Below are 15878 nucleotides of genomic sequence, written 5' to 3'. Positions count from 1 at the left end.
AATAATTTATATGTCTTGGGTTGACATTTTTAGCTAAAAAATATGCTTATTAAATAAGGGAAAATTTACAATTTATAAGCCAAAAATCAGCCATTCTGAGATTTATTATATTCTTATCACCTAATTATATAATATTTTCGTTGCATTAACTATTTCATTAAAATGAAAAAACTTACTTTAATCTAAATTTATCTCATAAAATCTTGCATTAGTGCAGAGTCGGTCTGACCATTTATCACTTGTCACAATCGACATTTAGTTATTTACAACCTAAAAAACATACCAACCTATTAAATGAAAGAAGCTCCATAATTTATAAGTTCAAGATTACCTTTTCTTTTACCAACGTGACATGCAGGGCACATGCATCCAAACAGCACCCTTCACTATTGATATTCCCAGTCGTCAGCCAAACACCCTCTAATTGTAATTTTAACCATAATAATATAATAATAAAAGTTTCAAACTGGAAAGTGGAAAATCGAAGCAGCAAATTGAACCTCACCCTCGAATGGCGCCCACAATTTGAGCTTTCAACAAATTCGAAAATCAAGTGAATCCAACAATGTTCGGAGCTCAAGGTTCCTCTTCTGCCTTCGGCACTCCTTCTTCAACGCCAGCGTTTGGCACTCCTTCTTCTACTCCTGCCTTCGGCACTCCTTCTTCGACGCCAGCGTTTGGCACTCCTTCCACTCCTGCCTTCGGCAATCCTTCGACGCCGGCGTTTGGAACTCCATCTTCGACTCCGGCCTTTGGTACTCCGTCTTTGACGCCTGCGTTTGGCACTCCGTCGACGCCGTCTTTCGCCACGGGCTTTGGCGGCTCCTCTCTTTTCTCCACTCCATTCTCTTCTCAAACTCAACAGCAACAGACTCCGTTATTTCAGCAACAACAGCCAGCCGCAGCGGCACCTTCTAGTGGGTTCGGGTTCCAGACTCCGTCATCCACTACTTTCCCCAATGCTCAATTGACAACTCAAATGGCTCCCGTCGCTCCTCTCCCTTTTTCTCTTGTCGATCGTGATATCCAAGTAATTAAATTTCTTTCTTTTAAAATTGTTAAAACCTAAGCCTAGGTCTCTTTCAATTATTTGATTATTGAGTGTTCTGGTTCATCATTAGGCAATTGTGGACGCTTACAAGGAGGAGCCTGGGAACCCTAAGTACGCTTTCAAGGTTCGTTTTCTTCCGATGCTTAATTCAGATTTTAATTGTTTTTAATTCAAATCAAGAGGAAGAACAGTTGTAATTTTGTTACCCCGAAGCTACATTTTCTCTTTCCTGTGGTTTTTTAACTGCGAGAAATGTAATATTTCGAATCATTTTTTTGTTGATTTTCATTTTCATTCCATGCAACCAAATAAAGCGTTAGGGTTTTAGGTGGTTGGCATGATATATTGATGGTTAAGTTTATTCTTATGCAGCATTTGTTGTTTAGTGTAAGAGACCCGCAATTCAGGGCAAAGCCAACTGGTGTATCAGATGTAAGTTAACTAGCATTTCCTTCTGCACTTTTTACCGCTAATTTTCTCCTTTTTTGGTTTGGTTTATTGAGTCCCACTTTTACTAAGATTGGATGATAGTTTGCATTTGTAGATCATGTGGGCGGAAGCTATGGCAAAACTGGAGGGTATGGAGAGTGCTGATCGGGAAAGACTCTGGCCTCAGCTTGTTCAGGGTTTTAAGGATCTTTCACAGCGATTGAAGGTAATTATTGTTTTTATTTGAGATGTGGAGAGGGGTTTATCTACATTGTGTTGTTACTTTGTTTTGTTATTGTCTGGAAAATCTTCATTTGAAATGATCCTAATAGCAATTGTGTGCATTTGTATAAGATTTTGATACTGATAATTGAATGAAGCCAATTTCAGCAGGGCTTGTCCTGATTTAACTAATTGAAGGGAAGAATCTCATGTATTATTGTGCTTTTGCATTTCCAAACCGATGGAATTTTGTTTTTCAGTACCTCTGGCTTTTAGAAACGGCATGGAACCTTGAAAGATACTGGATAAGGATAAAGTAAATATAGATTTACATGCAAGGAAATTGAAATGGGAGAGCTTTTACTAATTTTGGCAAGACGGTGTAGTTAGTGTGTTATTGGTTTTGTTGCAAGTGTTTGGAAGAAAACGTGATGAATGCAATCTAATGTACACATTAGATGTGTACTTTTGAAATCGTATGCGTACTTAAAAGTGCCTCAAGGCTTGGTCCTTCCAGTGACCATGCGTTTTCACTTTTTAGTCATTTTATTTTGTGAGTGGCCTCTATTGGCTGAACTCTTGACTTTGTAATGCTGGGTTGCTGGCAGCTACAAGATGAAGTCATCCTTTCAGATGCTGAAAGATTGCTAATGACTCAGAGCAATGTAAAAATGGTACTGTATTCTTTATTGGTCTCTTTTGGTTACTGTCTGGCGTATGTTTTTCACATTCTATTATTTTTGCAGCTCCAAAGGCATTTTCAAGCTGACACTCTTCCGTGGATCCAGAGAATGAGACAAAAGGAGCAAAGCCTCCAAAGGCGCCTCTTAAAGGTTGGACAAATTTTGATTAATTTTTAGTACCAATTAGAAATGATTGGCATGAACCTAGGCATTGATCAGAAACATAATTTTGTTGAGCTGAAAATCCATTCTTCCTGTTTTTTTTTTCCTTGATACTTTGCCCCCCAAAACTCAACAAAATAAATAAAGAGGAAAAGGAAAAGATAATCTGCTTGATTCTATGCTAGTAATTACAACTGCCTTAGGTGTGTGGTCAGGCTGGATATGGAGTTAGCTGTTATGTATTAGGGGAATTTTTTATGGTTTCTGCAAGAATATATGTATCTTTTGGGTGTACTTATGTTGATTTTTCTTGTTGTATGGTGGTGTAAAGATGATGAGAATAGTGGAAGCATTAGAGGGTAAGGGATGTCACTTGCCTTTAATGAGAGGGGAAGTTGAATTGGCTGAGAAGTTAGCTGCAATAACTAGACAGGCTAGTGTTCCTATCCTCTGATCCTTTTATTTTGCATTTGCTATACTGTCATCAAGAGATTGTACTGACAACCAGATGCAACCACAGTTGAAAGGATCTGGAGCAGAACTTTCTAGGAGGGTTCAAAATCTACTCACTGTTTCTCGTGTTCAAGCTAATGCTATTGGTGCTGGAGGTTCTCTTTATCTTCCAGGATCAGCTAAAATACATGAGCAGAGTCTTGCTGATATGCAGGAGGTATGACTGAGCAATTTAAAGCTTTTTGTATTGCACATCTTGAAAAAAATTTATTGCAAGTGCATTCTTATGATATTTTATTTGAAAGAATAGTTACCTGTCATTTCTATCAATATTTTCTTTTGCAATGATAATATAGATTTAGCTAACAACCATGATACATCTTCAGGTAAATTTTTACAGAATCTGATGTTTGTGTTCAAGGTTTTTGCATATTGCATTCCTTTATATAAATACTTAATCTGCAACTTGTATATGAATGATCTTTTCTGGGAAACAGGTATTACAACAGCAGACAGAGGCTATTGCAAGGCTTGGCAACGTGCTGAAGCGGGATATCAGAGATATGGAGATAATAATGGCTGAAGACACAGATATGACATAAGATGTGAACTACAGGGCCGACAACTCTGGTGATTCTTTGCAATTCCCTTTTAAAAATTTTGTTGGTGGATTGGATATGAATTTAAAGTTGCTGTTTAGACGGTTCTCACCAACGTTCAGTGATGCAAGTGTACCATGATCATTTCTTTGGTCATTAGAGAATTAGATAATTATCCAAATATAAATAGTTCTCCCCCCTGAAGAGGATTAAGGAGCTGGACTCCACGGGTGGGGTTAGAAAATTAGTGGATACCCTGACTGAAGACTCTTCGAGGTCGTTGCTTAATAAGATAGATATCCCTTATTGAATCATCTTTTTGATTCCAAGCAATTAGTGTCAAGGGTATTACTACTACATTATCAGTCGTAGTCTGGCCTATGGTAGTCCAACCTTCTTCAGGCGGAACTCGAGTTAAGATTTCAAAGTTTATAGCTAGGCCGAGCCAATAGTTGTATTTATATGAATGGGCCTAAACAGGTCAGAGATTCAGTCACTAAGGGGCAGGCATGATAAAACTTAGCCTAAGCTATCCGGGTCTGACCCATTTACGCCTCTATAATTATAGCCTTAAGAGGTATATATATATATATATATAAAAACTTTAGAATTGATCTAATGATTTGGCTTGGTTCAAGTTGGTTAAATTTTTCCGTTAACTCAAATAAAATTGAATTCGATGAGTTTCTAAGAAGTAAATTGAATTAAAGAAAACATAATGCATAACTAAAAATCAGAAGTAAAGCATACAATTGTCGGTTTTACTTGGGCTCTCATGACAAGATAAAAGTAAACCCTGCTATAGGGTATGCGGTATAACCAATTAATTATTTAGGGCTAACTTCAAGGCTGAGGATCCTAACTTCCAATCCAGTTGTAATAAAAAAGTATACAGTATACACGCGTACAATAAAAGGAGTTAAGAAGCATTCACATTATCACATTATGCCTGGCATAGATGCAAGGAAAACCTGCAAATATGCATATCTTTTTACCTGTTTTCTATAGAACTTTACTGCAGTTCGAAATCACTATTTTTTTCCACCAAAAAAAGTTACATCAAAATGTCCTACATTTCAGTGTAAACTTCTGCCATGATTAATAGCACAAGCGATGTCCAACCGGAAAATACACGTGCACCTTTTCCCTTTCCCTGCTTCTGATCATATTGTTCCCAGAAGAACCCGGTCTGGTGATAGTTTTCAACTACATTTCTGCAACATTGTACCAAAAGGATTTCAATTGAACTTAAAAAACGCTTGAGGTTGGGCATAGTAATAAACATAAGGTGGACACTGAACGGATGTGAACGGGTACCTTATTAAATTGTGTCTCAACTCATCATAAATGGCTCTGGCTTTGTCTCTGTACGGTCCATTCTCTGCATACAAGTTCTCAATAGATCAGTAGGAACAGAGGCATCCAAAGTTAAAATGAAAATTATCAACTTTCCTTTTTTTCTTTTTTTCTGAATAATTTCCTGTTTTTGATCATTTACCTAAGGAGTAATGCCGGAGCGAAGAAAGAATCATGCAGTTTATGTTCACCCAAACTGGACCTCTCCAATAAGGTGGGTCATGCTGTGTGTTGCGTTTCATGTACAAGGAGCTATTGCATGCAAGAAAATGTGCAAGAAAGACACTCATTGATTGAAGCAAATAAAACAAGGAAGATAATGTAATCTTATTAGCATTAGAGCTAACAGAAAAACTAATATATATATATATATATATATATATATTCAGGATTACCTGGTTTTGGCAAGCGAACGGAGTCCATAATTAGTCCATAAGATGCTCCGGTTTGAAATTAGGTCTAGCTGCTTTTCCAGAATCCATGATTCCTGTGCAAACAAAGTATAATATCTTAATTCTATGAAAAAAATGAAAAAGAGGAAAAGCATAAGAAATATAAAATGATGAATGAAAAGTAAAAAAGACAAAACAAAGGAAGCTTTAAACTTATTTACAAAGACAACATAGCAAAAGCACCAGAGAACTGATAATATATTAATTTGGTCACTAGACCATCTAGGAAACTTACAGGTGGAATAATTCTTGCTATAAATGGGAAAAGGCTGACATAACCAACATGAGGAACCAATTTCAGCTCTGGCCTTTCCAATACCTCCCGAACAAGCTCTCGATTTGCATGATTATTTCCTACCATCACTTCTTTCCAACTTAAATGGACCTATAATAAGTATCAGCAGAGAGCTAATTTCAATGGAAAAGAAAAAAAAAAGAAAGAAAGGTAACTCAAGTTCTCAACCTGAGATCTAAGCAAATGGAATGGCAACATACTTTAACAGAAAAAATCCATCTTCACATTACAATGTTGTGACATTTTAGCATGCTGAATCAGAAAGTTGACACTGCATTTATGACAACAGGCACATAATAGACCAGGAAATTTCAATGACCAAAAGACAATTGCTTGCTTAAGATAGAGTTTAGAATGTGCATTAAATACGTGAGACTTGTCCAAATTATCAACTAATGAGCACACTGGACAGAAAGTACAAAAATATATCACTAACAGTAGAAAAAGTATGTGCACAAAATCTGAGTCTCATCGGCATATAATGCCAGATGAAATGGAAAACATGTAACACGAATGATTCATTTGTGAATAAATTACCAAATAAATATACTTTATCTAAAAAGAGCAAAATGCAAGCAGCATACCTTTTCTGTATGATTTCCAAAGTCAAAGTAAGCTCCAGAAGCATGGTCAAAGTGCATCTGGTAAGACAACAAGACAAGTGAGAAATGAAAAAGCTGAATTCTAAGAGCAATTAGGACTGTCTCATGTACACTGAAAAATATTCTAACACACTTTAATACTTTGCTCTTTGCAGAGACAGATGGGATGGGAGGAAGAAAAAAAGGAAATCACTGTAGAATAACAATACCATAGAGAATTGTTTTATATTATAACTTTAAAGAATTGTGCATTACCAACCATCTAAAAGTAATAAGAACCAACTCAGACAAGACAAACCTTATTCAGAGTATCAAAGTCTGAAAGCAGCTTAGCTGTAGAACCATACTCCTGCACCAATTCAAATTCAAGATATATTATTAATAGTTAAATTCTGATACTTCTAAGGATGCTTTGTCTCATTACTGTATTTCTACCTTTCCAGGTTTATTTTCCTTATCAATTAATCCTGCAATGGAATCCATGCAATCTGCTGCAAGAAGCATCCAACATCTAAGATCCAAGTGACGCTCATCTTCAGTTGGGTGTGATGCACGAGGGTAATCATCCAGCCCAGAGGAAAGTGCCTGGAGAGAGCAGAATCCATTCCATTTACAACAAATGTTTACGTAAACATGTTTTCTTTCTTTTTTGTTTTTAATTTTTATGTTTTTTATAAATCAAACTTATATAATTTTAAATGAAAAAGGTAAACCATCTGTTCTAAACAAAGCTCCACAAAAAGCTTGGATAAGCTAACTTGTCTCCAAAACCATGGATTCAAAAAGCCCTTAGGCATTAGACAAGGTCAGAATCCGACTGTACCTGAAACATCCAATCAGTAGCCCCAAATTCAAAAATATCAAAAAAATTTTTTACTTTTAAATGGTTCAGGGCAAAAGTGTGGCATCCTGTCCGGATAAAATTATGTTGCTTTGACCCCAGGCCCAAGCCCCGTTAGAAAAACATGTATTTTCCAAGAAACATAGCTACCATGGCATGTTCTGAGAAAAAATATAAATCATTTACACATTTAAAAGCTTCAAAAAAAAGCAAAAAGTTATGTTTACTTAGGACTCTCAATGTCTTATGAAATGCTGCAAAATAGAACCTTTGGATTTAGTTCACGAATTGTTGAATTGTCTCTCCCATGCCAATAATAGCTACCAATATCCTTCCCTGTGATCGTAAAAATAACAGCAGAATTAAAGATGGGATGGATTACAAACAGCCAAATTTCAATGTCTCAAGTTCTCAACAATTCAAAATGCCTACTCCAAGAATCCATGGCAAAGGCATTAAACACTGATAAATATCTAACAATAATTTCTACAAAAAAAATCAGTTCCATGAATGTGCTTCCAAAAAGTTACTTGTGTAACAAACACAAGAGAGCCTCATGCCCAGCCACATTTGCTGTTTTTACATGTTAATATTTTACGATCACCATTCTACAGGCAAATATGAGACAAAAATTAAGAATTTTTGGTCATTTATATCTGTATAAATTTGAGCTACATTTTGAATAACATTGCTTAAACCTCAACCATATTGTCATCTGCCCTGAACTTGTTGCTTTAGCAAAGTTATGACTATAAACATAACAACACGGGAGAAATGCTGTGAGTATGAATCTTAGAATCTGAGAAAGTTTGGTCTGGTTCTGCCTGCTTTACATTTGACATCATATCATAAGGCCATTGTCGATGCAAATAAATAAACTTATCAGACAGAAAATTAATTCTAGTGCCACTTACACTTCAACCACATTTATCAAGAAACCCAACCTTCCCCCACCCCAAAAAGAGAAATAAATAAAAGTGGAAGGATTACCACTGCCATCATCATATTCTTTCTGCCAAGCCCCTCCTAAAAATAAAATACTAGTAATATACCTGACTGGGTAGTATTGAACCATTGGAACCATGCTTCGAGCCGAACAAAAGCCTGCCGTAGGAAGGTAATGATCTCATTGCTTTCAATGGCTGTGAACTTGTTCTTCTTTATACCATTAACAAGATCTGGAGGAGACAATTTCATACTACATTTCACATTATGTGTAGAGAATCTTAATCCAGGAAAAATAATGAATATCAGACTAAAGAAAGCAAAATAAGATTTCAAATTACTAAATATCTGGCAATCATAACATATCAAAAAAAATATTATGATTACTGAAAAATAAGAAAACACAAGCAACATAGAAGTCTGATTTCATGTCCATCACTCCATGCACTTTTTCTCTTTGCCTGCACATGTATGATCATAAGATACTATCATATTTCTGCTATTTGGGGAGGCATCTCCAACTCTTCAGAAAACATACATTTTTCAGAAACCAAATTGTTTATTATCCATGTTCATCTTCTAGCACTTTTATCCAAATGGTTGTTTTCCAGCTCTGGAACCTAATCTAAATTTAGTTTGTCAACCTATGTCCAAGCATGATAATCAAATTTCCAAAGCAAAAGCATAGACCAGTAGACTTCAACTTTTCAAGCTACCACAGATCTGATCCAATCTTTATCATATTCATATGTGAAATGTGCAGTCTTTCTATCAGGAATAAGAGAGTCATATGTTTAACCTTCAAAATTGTTCCTCTGTCAGAAAATAAACAGAAGAAGTTAGACTAAAACGCCTCCCATTTACTTTAAGAATAATAATCTGTAGTCATTTAAACCAGTATTGGTAGATTACTATCAAGTTATACACTAGGCTGAAAAGCATACCATTGCAAGAGAGCCTAGGACCAAATCCTACTAAATTCATGAATTATTCAAATACTTGCATCATTGTGGCAATGAAACTGAAGCAATACTTCCTTGTCACATGACTCGGACTTAGATCACCCTCACAACAGCATTATAGCACAATTTAATTTGAAAACAACTTACCACGTAAAACCAAAATTAGTGTTGGTGGGTTTCCATTACTTGAATGCTGTAGAACAAATTCCGCTGGAACCTTACTGCAATTAAACCATAGAACACCTCAGAATTATACGGCCAGAAATAACTTGGAACTTTGAATTTGCTGCAAGTTACCTTAGCGCTTCAGCACCCAAAATTTGCTCACGAGGAATCCAGCCATCAATATTCATCAAATCTAACCAGTGTCCTACAATATCCAAGCTTATATGAAGATCCCAACGCCTGCTCAACATTTGTGGACATATGTGCAGGCACATGCCCCAAGCATGATAAGCATGATACATCCTAATCAACTATAGATTGAGTGGTACTGAAGAAACAAAGTTTGGACAGTGGCAAAAGAAATTTATCTTAGAAAAAGGTGCAACTAACCAGATTAGTAGTTGATGAAAACCTTCATCCCAGAGAAATCCCCTTGGAAAGAATGGTCGACTTGGAACAGCTGTGTATAGCTCAGCTGGCCAATATAGAAGAAAATCATCATGACTTTTAACCTGAAAGAGAAACAGCCCACTGTTTGACTTTGTCTAACAAGATAAACAACTGACTGCTTATTATGCATACAAGCTCTAGGAAATTTTCCTTTCTTTTTTGTTTAAATAGAGTTAAGCACAAATGAAAAAGTAAAAAGGGAGAAATAGCACACAAATAAACACATACAGAGAAACAGACATAGACCAACTTAACAAACAGCAAGAACCAAGTATCTGATCACTAAATTTTCCTGATCTCTGTTGTTCCTTTCTCTTTGATAATAAAACCCCTACAATTACTCAAATAATAAGAACAGTGGAGACCGGAAGGAAGATGAACTGAATGATATACCATCATATAGGACTAAATTTAATTTTACAGTTAAAGGACATTGCAGAGAAAGACATAATATGACTGCCTATAAGAAATCAGAAATCAATGTAATCCTACACCCTGATGCTTATTGAATATATTGCTCTTGCATAATTATTAATGTGAACTGAAAAGTCAACTGAACAATAGCCAATAATCAAAAGTACGTTCTTGAGGCATGAATGAGAGAGTTAGGACAAAGCAAAACGTGAATTATGCCGCAAAGAAATATAACGACTAGAATGGTCAAGCCAAAAGTAAAATGTCTCCAAAAAAGACCTTAGATTACAATTAAAAAAATAAATAAATAATTGCAAGTCACTCACATCAGAATTTCTGGGAACCGAAATTTTTGATTGGCCATAGAAGTAGCCAATGCCACCCAACATATTTCCAATAGCAGCCTTGCCCACAGTAATGGATTTAGAATCAAGCTGCAAGTGCAATGGTAAAACATCAGAGTATTGGTGAACTCTTAATAGCCAAAACAATATATCATCACACCATGTCAATCAAACTTATAAAATAAAAAAAAAAAAAAAGAGGATAAGATAGTTTAGTTTGGTCTGTTGAGTTTCAAAATAATGGCCAAAAGCTATGAACTAGCAAGAAGTCCATTTTCCAAGTAAACTATCATGATTGATACATAAGGCAGAACAATTTCATTTCTAGATAGCATGAGGGAATGTAGCATCAGAAATGACTAACATGAGACCATGAGTCTCTTTATTCAACAACATATGCAAAAAAACAACGTAATAGATGATTCATTAACTTAAATTTAAAGCAGCTGTGGTCAAGGCCAAATATTCTAAACAACTCCCCACATTGATAACCCGATACATGAAAAAAAAAAAAAAAACAATTATATTTCTTCTCCTACATGACCTAAAGTGACTAGAAGGGATATCAAAGTGGCAGTAAGACAATTTAGGAAAGAGTATGATGTAGAGATCAAAAAATAAGTAATAAAATGTGAAGAACCAAAGAACATGAAGAATGAAATTACTTAACAAAACTCAATACCTTGTCAGCAAGCTGAAAGCAATTCTCAAATTTGGCATCAAATTCTCTTTGTTTCTCTTTTAGTCGATTGGTCAGTGAGATACCTGCAAGATTGTTTATGCGTTCTTCTACTCTTGAATTTATACCAGTTCCAGATACAAAGACAATATCTGTTTCCAGAGGAATCCTCCCAGAAATCTGCATAAAAATTGAAAAAAAGGATGAGGTATACCAGAAAGACAAACCAAAGTTAACTTCAAGAATGCAAAATGTTTCAAGACATGTTGTACCCATTCTGTTTACATAAGATTACCTGAAAAACTAAAATGTTTGAAGAACTTTGATAGATATCAGGTAGCTGCAGCTGACTAAATCTTAGCAACTGGTAAAAGGCAAACGAAACAAAAGAAGTCAAGAATTAGAACCTTTAAAAACTAAAAAAAAAAAAACTTTGTCCAAGTCTCTACCAACTGAAGACATATAGGATGCATATGAAAACTTAACATACTTGGGATGCAAGGTTTTCCTGGACAAGATCAGACAAATTGTGGATATGAGGTGTCCTGAAGCCAGAATAATGTACCTCCAAATCAGCCTGCAAAAGAAAAACATAAGAAAGTTCGCTCCAGATCAGTATTAACTTCCAAGAGAAAAAAGAATGGAAAAACAAAAATTCATTGAAGTCCAGTATTTTTATCGAGCAAAATCCAGATATTGAACCCTTGCAAGCAATTGGTGAGAGGTTTTAGACAGGAAATTTAGGTTAGTCAATTAACAATTTCATGAAATATTACAGGATTCAGCCAGAGAAGACAGGCTAGTTAACTAATATAATTCAGGTCTTCTTTTGTTTATATCCAGGGTACTCAAATTTGTAACATAACTAAGAAACTCACACATGATTCTGTAAATATTAGGCAGTGGTGAGAAGTATGATCTTGAAGCAACAGAAGACAAATTATACTGGTCAGCAATTTAGGTCAGTCACTTCCTTAAATGCTAACCAGCAAAAGCAACATGATTCTAAGTTGCTTTGGTAAATAGTAGCATGAATGGCAGGTAGGCCAAGAGAGCTTCCTAACATATGATCTAATTTTCCCTCTTTAGCATCAAATTTTCATTCCAAGAGAAGTAAGACAGGTAATTTCTAACTCTTCCATTAGATTGCCATTTACCTTTGATTTTAGATGTAGCTGCCAACCTCCAATGTCTGTTCGCAACCCTGATGCCAGGAGAGAATTCTCATGAATGTCCAAGATATCGCTACCTAAACTTAGAGCATTTCCATCTTCATCAGCCAAATAGAAAAAAAGGTGCACATTTTTCTGCATCTCATTTTTCCACCTAGATAAGAAATTTGAATAGTGAGCCAAGAACACACTCAAAATTGAACATTGTGCTCTGCCCGCAAGTAAATACATTCTGTAGATGTTTTTAGCACACCTTGTCATTCTAGCTTGAAAATAAACATGCAATTATGAGTGCATGCAGGAATGTAGAAAGGGAGCAATGTTCCTCCTAGCTATAGTTGATCCGGCCTTCCATTAACCTCATCAAATAATGAACTTAAATCTCATTATCCAAAAGTACAAGAGTAAGGCAAGCTATATGGGCAATATATACCTCGATGTATTAATTTAACTAAAGAATTCTAGACCTAAACTTGAAATCAGCAAACAACTAAAATTTTTAAGCCACAGACTTCATTATCATTTTACATTTACAAATGCTTTTTTCTGTTATTTAATCCTTTTCTTGGACTATTATAAATCAACTTCAACATTGTCCTCTGGATGCTCTTATCTTACTTCTAATAGCCAAAATTTCTCCAAGAATAAAATTGCACTTTTTTGCATGAGGATTTGACAACTGATAACAATACAATAAATTCAAATATAACAAACACAAACCCTATGTTCTTACTTTACCAAGAAGAGCTCGAATGATCAAGTGAGCTCATACAAAGAGCCAGTCACACAAGGCAGTCCCAAGAGGTCCTTCATAACTCAATATGGTTTGCCTGCAGCTTTCTTACTAAGAAAAAATGTTTCTCTTTGGCAAACCTATCTTCTAAAAGCAATTAAAGAAAGCACCAGGTGTAACATATGCAATTAACAAGACAAAAACTGAAATAAGAAATAAAGTAACATACCCCTGACTTTGCACATTAATTCGAACAGCCCAGTCTCCTCCATAGCCACTGCCATCTTCCTTATATTTCAAGAAACTTGTGGCCAAAGTCATATCCTGGTCAACCAGAAGTTGATGCCCAAAATCGCGTCCATTATGACTTGTCCAACCATATGTACTCAGCTCATCAGAATCTTGGCAAACATGTCGCATAAAGTACCTCCCATCCTTTATAACAATCCACATTAACCCAGCAATTAAAGACCGAGGAGTCCTGCCAGTTACAATTGCTAATCAACATCCTCCCTCCAATTACAATAATTTTTAGGGAAAAAGCAATCATCATACAATTATTCACATGATTTTTATCTCCTCTATTCAAAATTATAAAGCGAATGCGAAAGCATATCAAGTTCTACGGAATGCAAAATATGATAGAACCTGGCACGAAATCCAAAATAAACATGAGGACGATAAGTTCCCCAGTATAAGGTCTCTTTATGCTCTCCTTGAAACTGCCACAAATCCAATCCTCCATTACCAAATACGTACATATATACGCATGCAAAGAAAACAAATAATCCTATCTGTTTACATTTATATTCGCATTTTAAAACTATAGATTAAGCAGAAAGAAAGAAATGGATAGTAATTTGCTTTTGGGGAACCTGTGGTAAGTCCGTGATTTTGGGAGCGGGAAATGGAGTGACGACTCTAGGCCTCCGAGCTTCTTCAGCTGGATTAATGAGATGCTTAACTAAGAAGAAGATAATTAAGGCCGCTACGAGGACGAAACCTAGCATGATTTTAAGATTAGCGTTGAGTATCCGAAGCGCGTTGTCGTGATCTTTAGCTTTAACTCTGCGGAGTTTGGAGTTTGGTTTAATTTTGTAGAGAGCCTCATCTTCCTCGTTGACATCGGTGGAGGATTTGGTTCTGCTTCGAGCGCTTCGTCGACCGCCTCCGGTCATTCTCAAATTAGGGGCCAATAGAAATGGAGCGATGTAGAGCGGAGGTCTTCACTCTTTTATGAAGCCCTTTTGAAAAGAAATTAAAAAAAAAAAAAAAAACTGAAAATTCAAAGGCTGTGGAATTGCGAAGGCGGAAGGACCGACCGAGACTGAGGCAGTTTTTGGTCCCGGACTGATGGGTGAGTTGGGCTTTTTGTTAGGGTGTCCACAACCCAAGTGTAAATAGGTAGATATAAACTACAAAGGGATCAGACTTGGTTTATCTGGATCTTGGTGTGCGTTCATATCGTCTTTGGGTATCTGATCCAAACTGGCCAGAGCTCTGGCCTGTCTTCTAAGCAATAACTCGGTTTAAGATATGTGGACGACAGTAAGGCAACGACAAATTGGCTACAAGCTATCACTGTTGCAGTTGGATTTGTCCGGCTGTCAGCTTTATGACCTTCCTCCATCTCTTTATTTCACATCACTTCAGGCTCTTGACCTCTCATACAATAAAGATTTAATTCTTCAATGAGGCAGTGGCTCTTTAATATCAGTACCCTCGAGCAACTTAAGCTTGGTCGTTGGTAACTGGTCCAATTCCGAAAGTGTTTGTAGGGAAATATTTGCAAATTAAGGATTTTAGATATATCATTTAATTCCGTCGAAAGTGAAATTACAGAGTCCGTTAGAAATTTGGAAGAGGTTGATCTCTCGCACAGCATTTTATCAGGCCCGCTTGCAAAATCCATGGAAAATTTGTCACGGTTAGAAGTACTGTACTTATCTTTCGATCAGAGGGACCATCACTGAAAGTATTGGACAACTAACATTGCTGTTAAGACAGGGTCTATACGGGAATTCCGTTATGCAAGAGTCATAACTGAGATTCATCTGCAGAATTTAACAAATTTATACTATCTATCCTTGTCATCCGTGAACAAATCTTTGGCTTTCAGCTTGAGACACGAGTAGATTCCCCACTTGGTTCTGTGGGATATAGCAATCAGTGACTGCCAATTGGGACCTGCTTTTCCAGCATGGCTCCGGACTCAGAACAGGATTAGTCCAAAAACAATGTCAAGTGTTGGCATTTCAGACACCGTACCTGATTGGTTTCAGAGATTATTGCCATGGTGGTTGGATCTTTTTAATAACCATTTAAGGGGCGAGCTTTTTGGTTTGAGAAAATATTTTTTTGTTTTTATTTTTTATTAAGTGCTCTATTCATTATTTCACAGTAGAAATATGGAAGCAGAAGAAACAAAAATTAAAAAGGAGAAACTGCAAGATGAGAATTAAAACTATCTTTTTGATCATAACGAATTCATTGGCCATTGTAGATTTCATGCGTTGAAATGAAAGAAGGCAATTTTCATCTACCGGTCAGAGGGTTAATATTAAGAATGGCTAATGTATTATAATGAAATATTTAATGTAATATTTAAATTTTAATATGATAAATAAATTATAAATGTATTAATTAATGCAGTATTCATTTTTAATGTGATTAATTTTAAATAAAAATAAATTATGAAAAAATAATCTTTAAAAATCATATTTATTAATATATTTATAATTCAAGCATCATATTAAATTTTTTTAAAAATTTAAATATCACATAATATTTTATTATAATTTAGAGATTATTTATAATATTATTGACTTTTCTGCAATATAAAAAACCCATAATAAATTCTACAGTAAAA

The 15878-nt window shown here is 35.7% G+C and overlaps 2 protein-coding genes across 4 annotated transcripts; one reads left to right on the top strand and one right to left on the bottom strand.

Moving 5' to 3' along the window:
* The first annotated feature begins 431 nt into the window (after positions 1-431).
* LOC111317989 (nuclear pore complex protein NUP54-like) lies at positions 432-7034 on the top strand. The gene is made up of 10 exons (XM_022920576.2): positions 432-1030; positions 1122-1175; positions 1424-1483; positions 1596-1706; positions 2311-2376; positions 2449-2535; positions 2879-2980; positions 3068-3217; positions 3498-3630; positions 6748-7034. The coding sequence occupies exons 1-9, from the start codon at positions 566-568 to the stop codon at positions 3600-3602; spliced, it is 1200 nt and encodes a 399-aa protein (XP_022776311.2). The 5' UTR covers positions 432-565; the 3' UTR covers positions 3603-3630; positions 6748-7034.
* On the bottom strand, positions 4450-14217 carry LOC111317988 (mannosyl-oligosaccharide glucosidase GCS1-like). 3 transcript variants are annotated; one of them, XR_016332942.1, is made up of 22 exons: positions 13885-14217; positions 13658-13731; positions 13239-13490; positions 12262-12430; positions 11595-11681; positions 11400-11468; positions 11108-11284; positions 10408-10515; positions 9608-9729; positions 9350-9520; positions 9200-9273; positions 8198-8323; positions 7414-7481; positions 6740-6889; positions 6603-6653; positions 6287-6343; positions 5903-5973; positions 5643-5792; positions 5351-5442; positions 5098-5207; positions 4917-4980; positions 4450-4813 (listed from the first exon to the last, which is right to left on the bottom strand). XR_016332942.1 is itself a non-coding variant. In XM_089753255.1 (21 exons), exons 1-21 carry the CDS (start codon positions 14185-14187, stop codon positions 4669-4671), a joined length of 2619 nt encoding a protein of 872 aa, XP_089609381.1. In that variant the 5' UTR covers positions 14188-14217; the 3' UTR covers positions 4450-4668. The 3 variants fall into 3 exon arrangements, 2 of the variants coding, with proteins under 2 accessions (XP_089609381.1, XP_022776307.2); XM_089753255.1 differs by lacking the exon at positions 5903-5973; XM_022920572.2 differs by lacking the exon at positions 5903-5973 and having other exon boundaries at positions 9350-9457.
* Positions 14218-15878: the final 1661 nt, after the last annotated feature.

Source organism: Durio zibethinus, chromosome 2, assembly GCF_047325235.1.
Source record: "Durio zibethinus cultivar Kanyao isolate XHJ-2024 chromosome 2, ASM4732523v1, whole genome shotgun sequence".
Taxonomy (NCBI): Eukaryota; Viridiplantae; Streptophyta; class Magnoliopsida; order Malvales; family Malvaceae; genus Durio; species Durio zibethinus.
The sequence above is the reverse complement of the archived record's forward strand: the minus strand, read 5'-3'. Positions and strand labels throughout refer to the sequence as shown.

What these genes read in the sequence shown, in the direction of transcription:
- LOC111317989 (XM_022920576.2), top strand. Translation starts at nt 566, where the DNA reads ATGTTCGGAGCTCAAGGTTCCTCTTCTGCCTTCGGCACTCCTTCTTCA. An exon ending in TTGTCGATCGTGATATCCAA is followed by an intron (nt 1,031 to 1,121) that starts GTAATTAAATTT and finishes GTTCATCATTAG; the next exon opens with GCAATTGTGGACGCTTACAA. An exon ending in TCCAAAGGCGCCTCTTAAAG is followed by an intron (nt 2,536 to 2,878) that starts GTTGGACAAATT and finishes GGTGGTGTAAAG; the next exon opens with ATGATGAGAATAGTGGAAGC.
- LOC111317988 (XM_089753255.1), bottom strand. Translation starts at nt 14,187, where the DNA reads ATGACCGGAGGCGGTCGACGAAGCGCTCGAAGCAGAACCAAATCCTCC. An exon ending in TATTTTGGATTTCGTGCCAG is followed by an intron (nt 13,491 to 13,657) that starts GTTCTATCATAT and finishes TGTAACTGGCAG; the next exon opens with GACTCCTCGGTCTTTAATTG. An exon ending in AGGAAAATAAACCTGGAAAG is followed by an intron (nt 6,654 to 6,739) that starts GTAGAAATACAG and finishes GAATTGGTGCAG; the next exon opens with GAGTATGGTTCTACAGCTAA.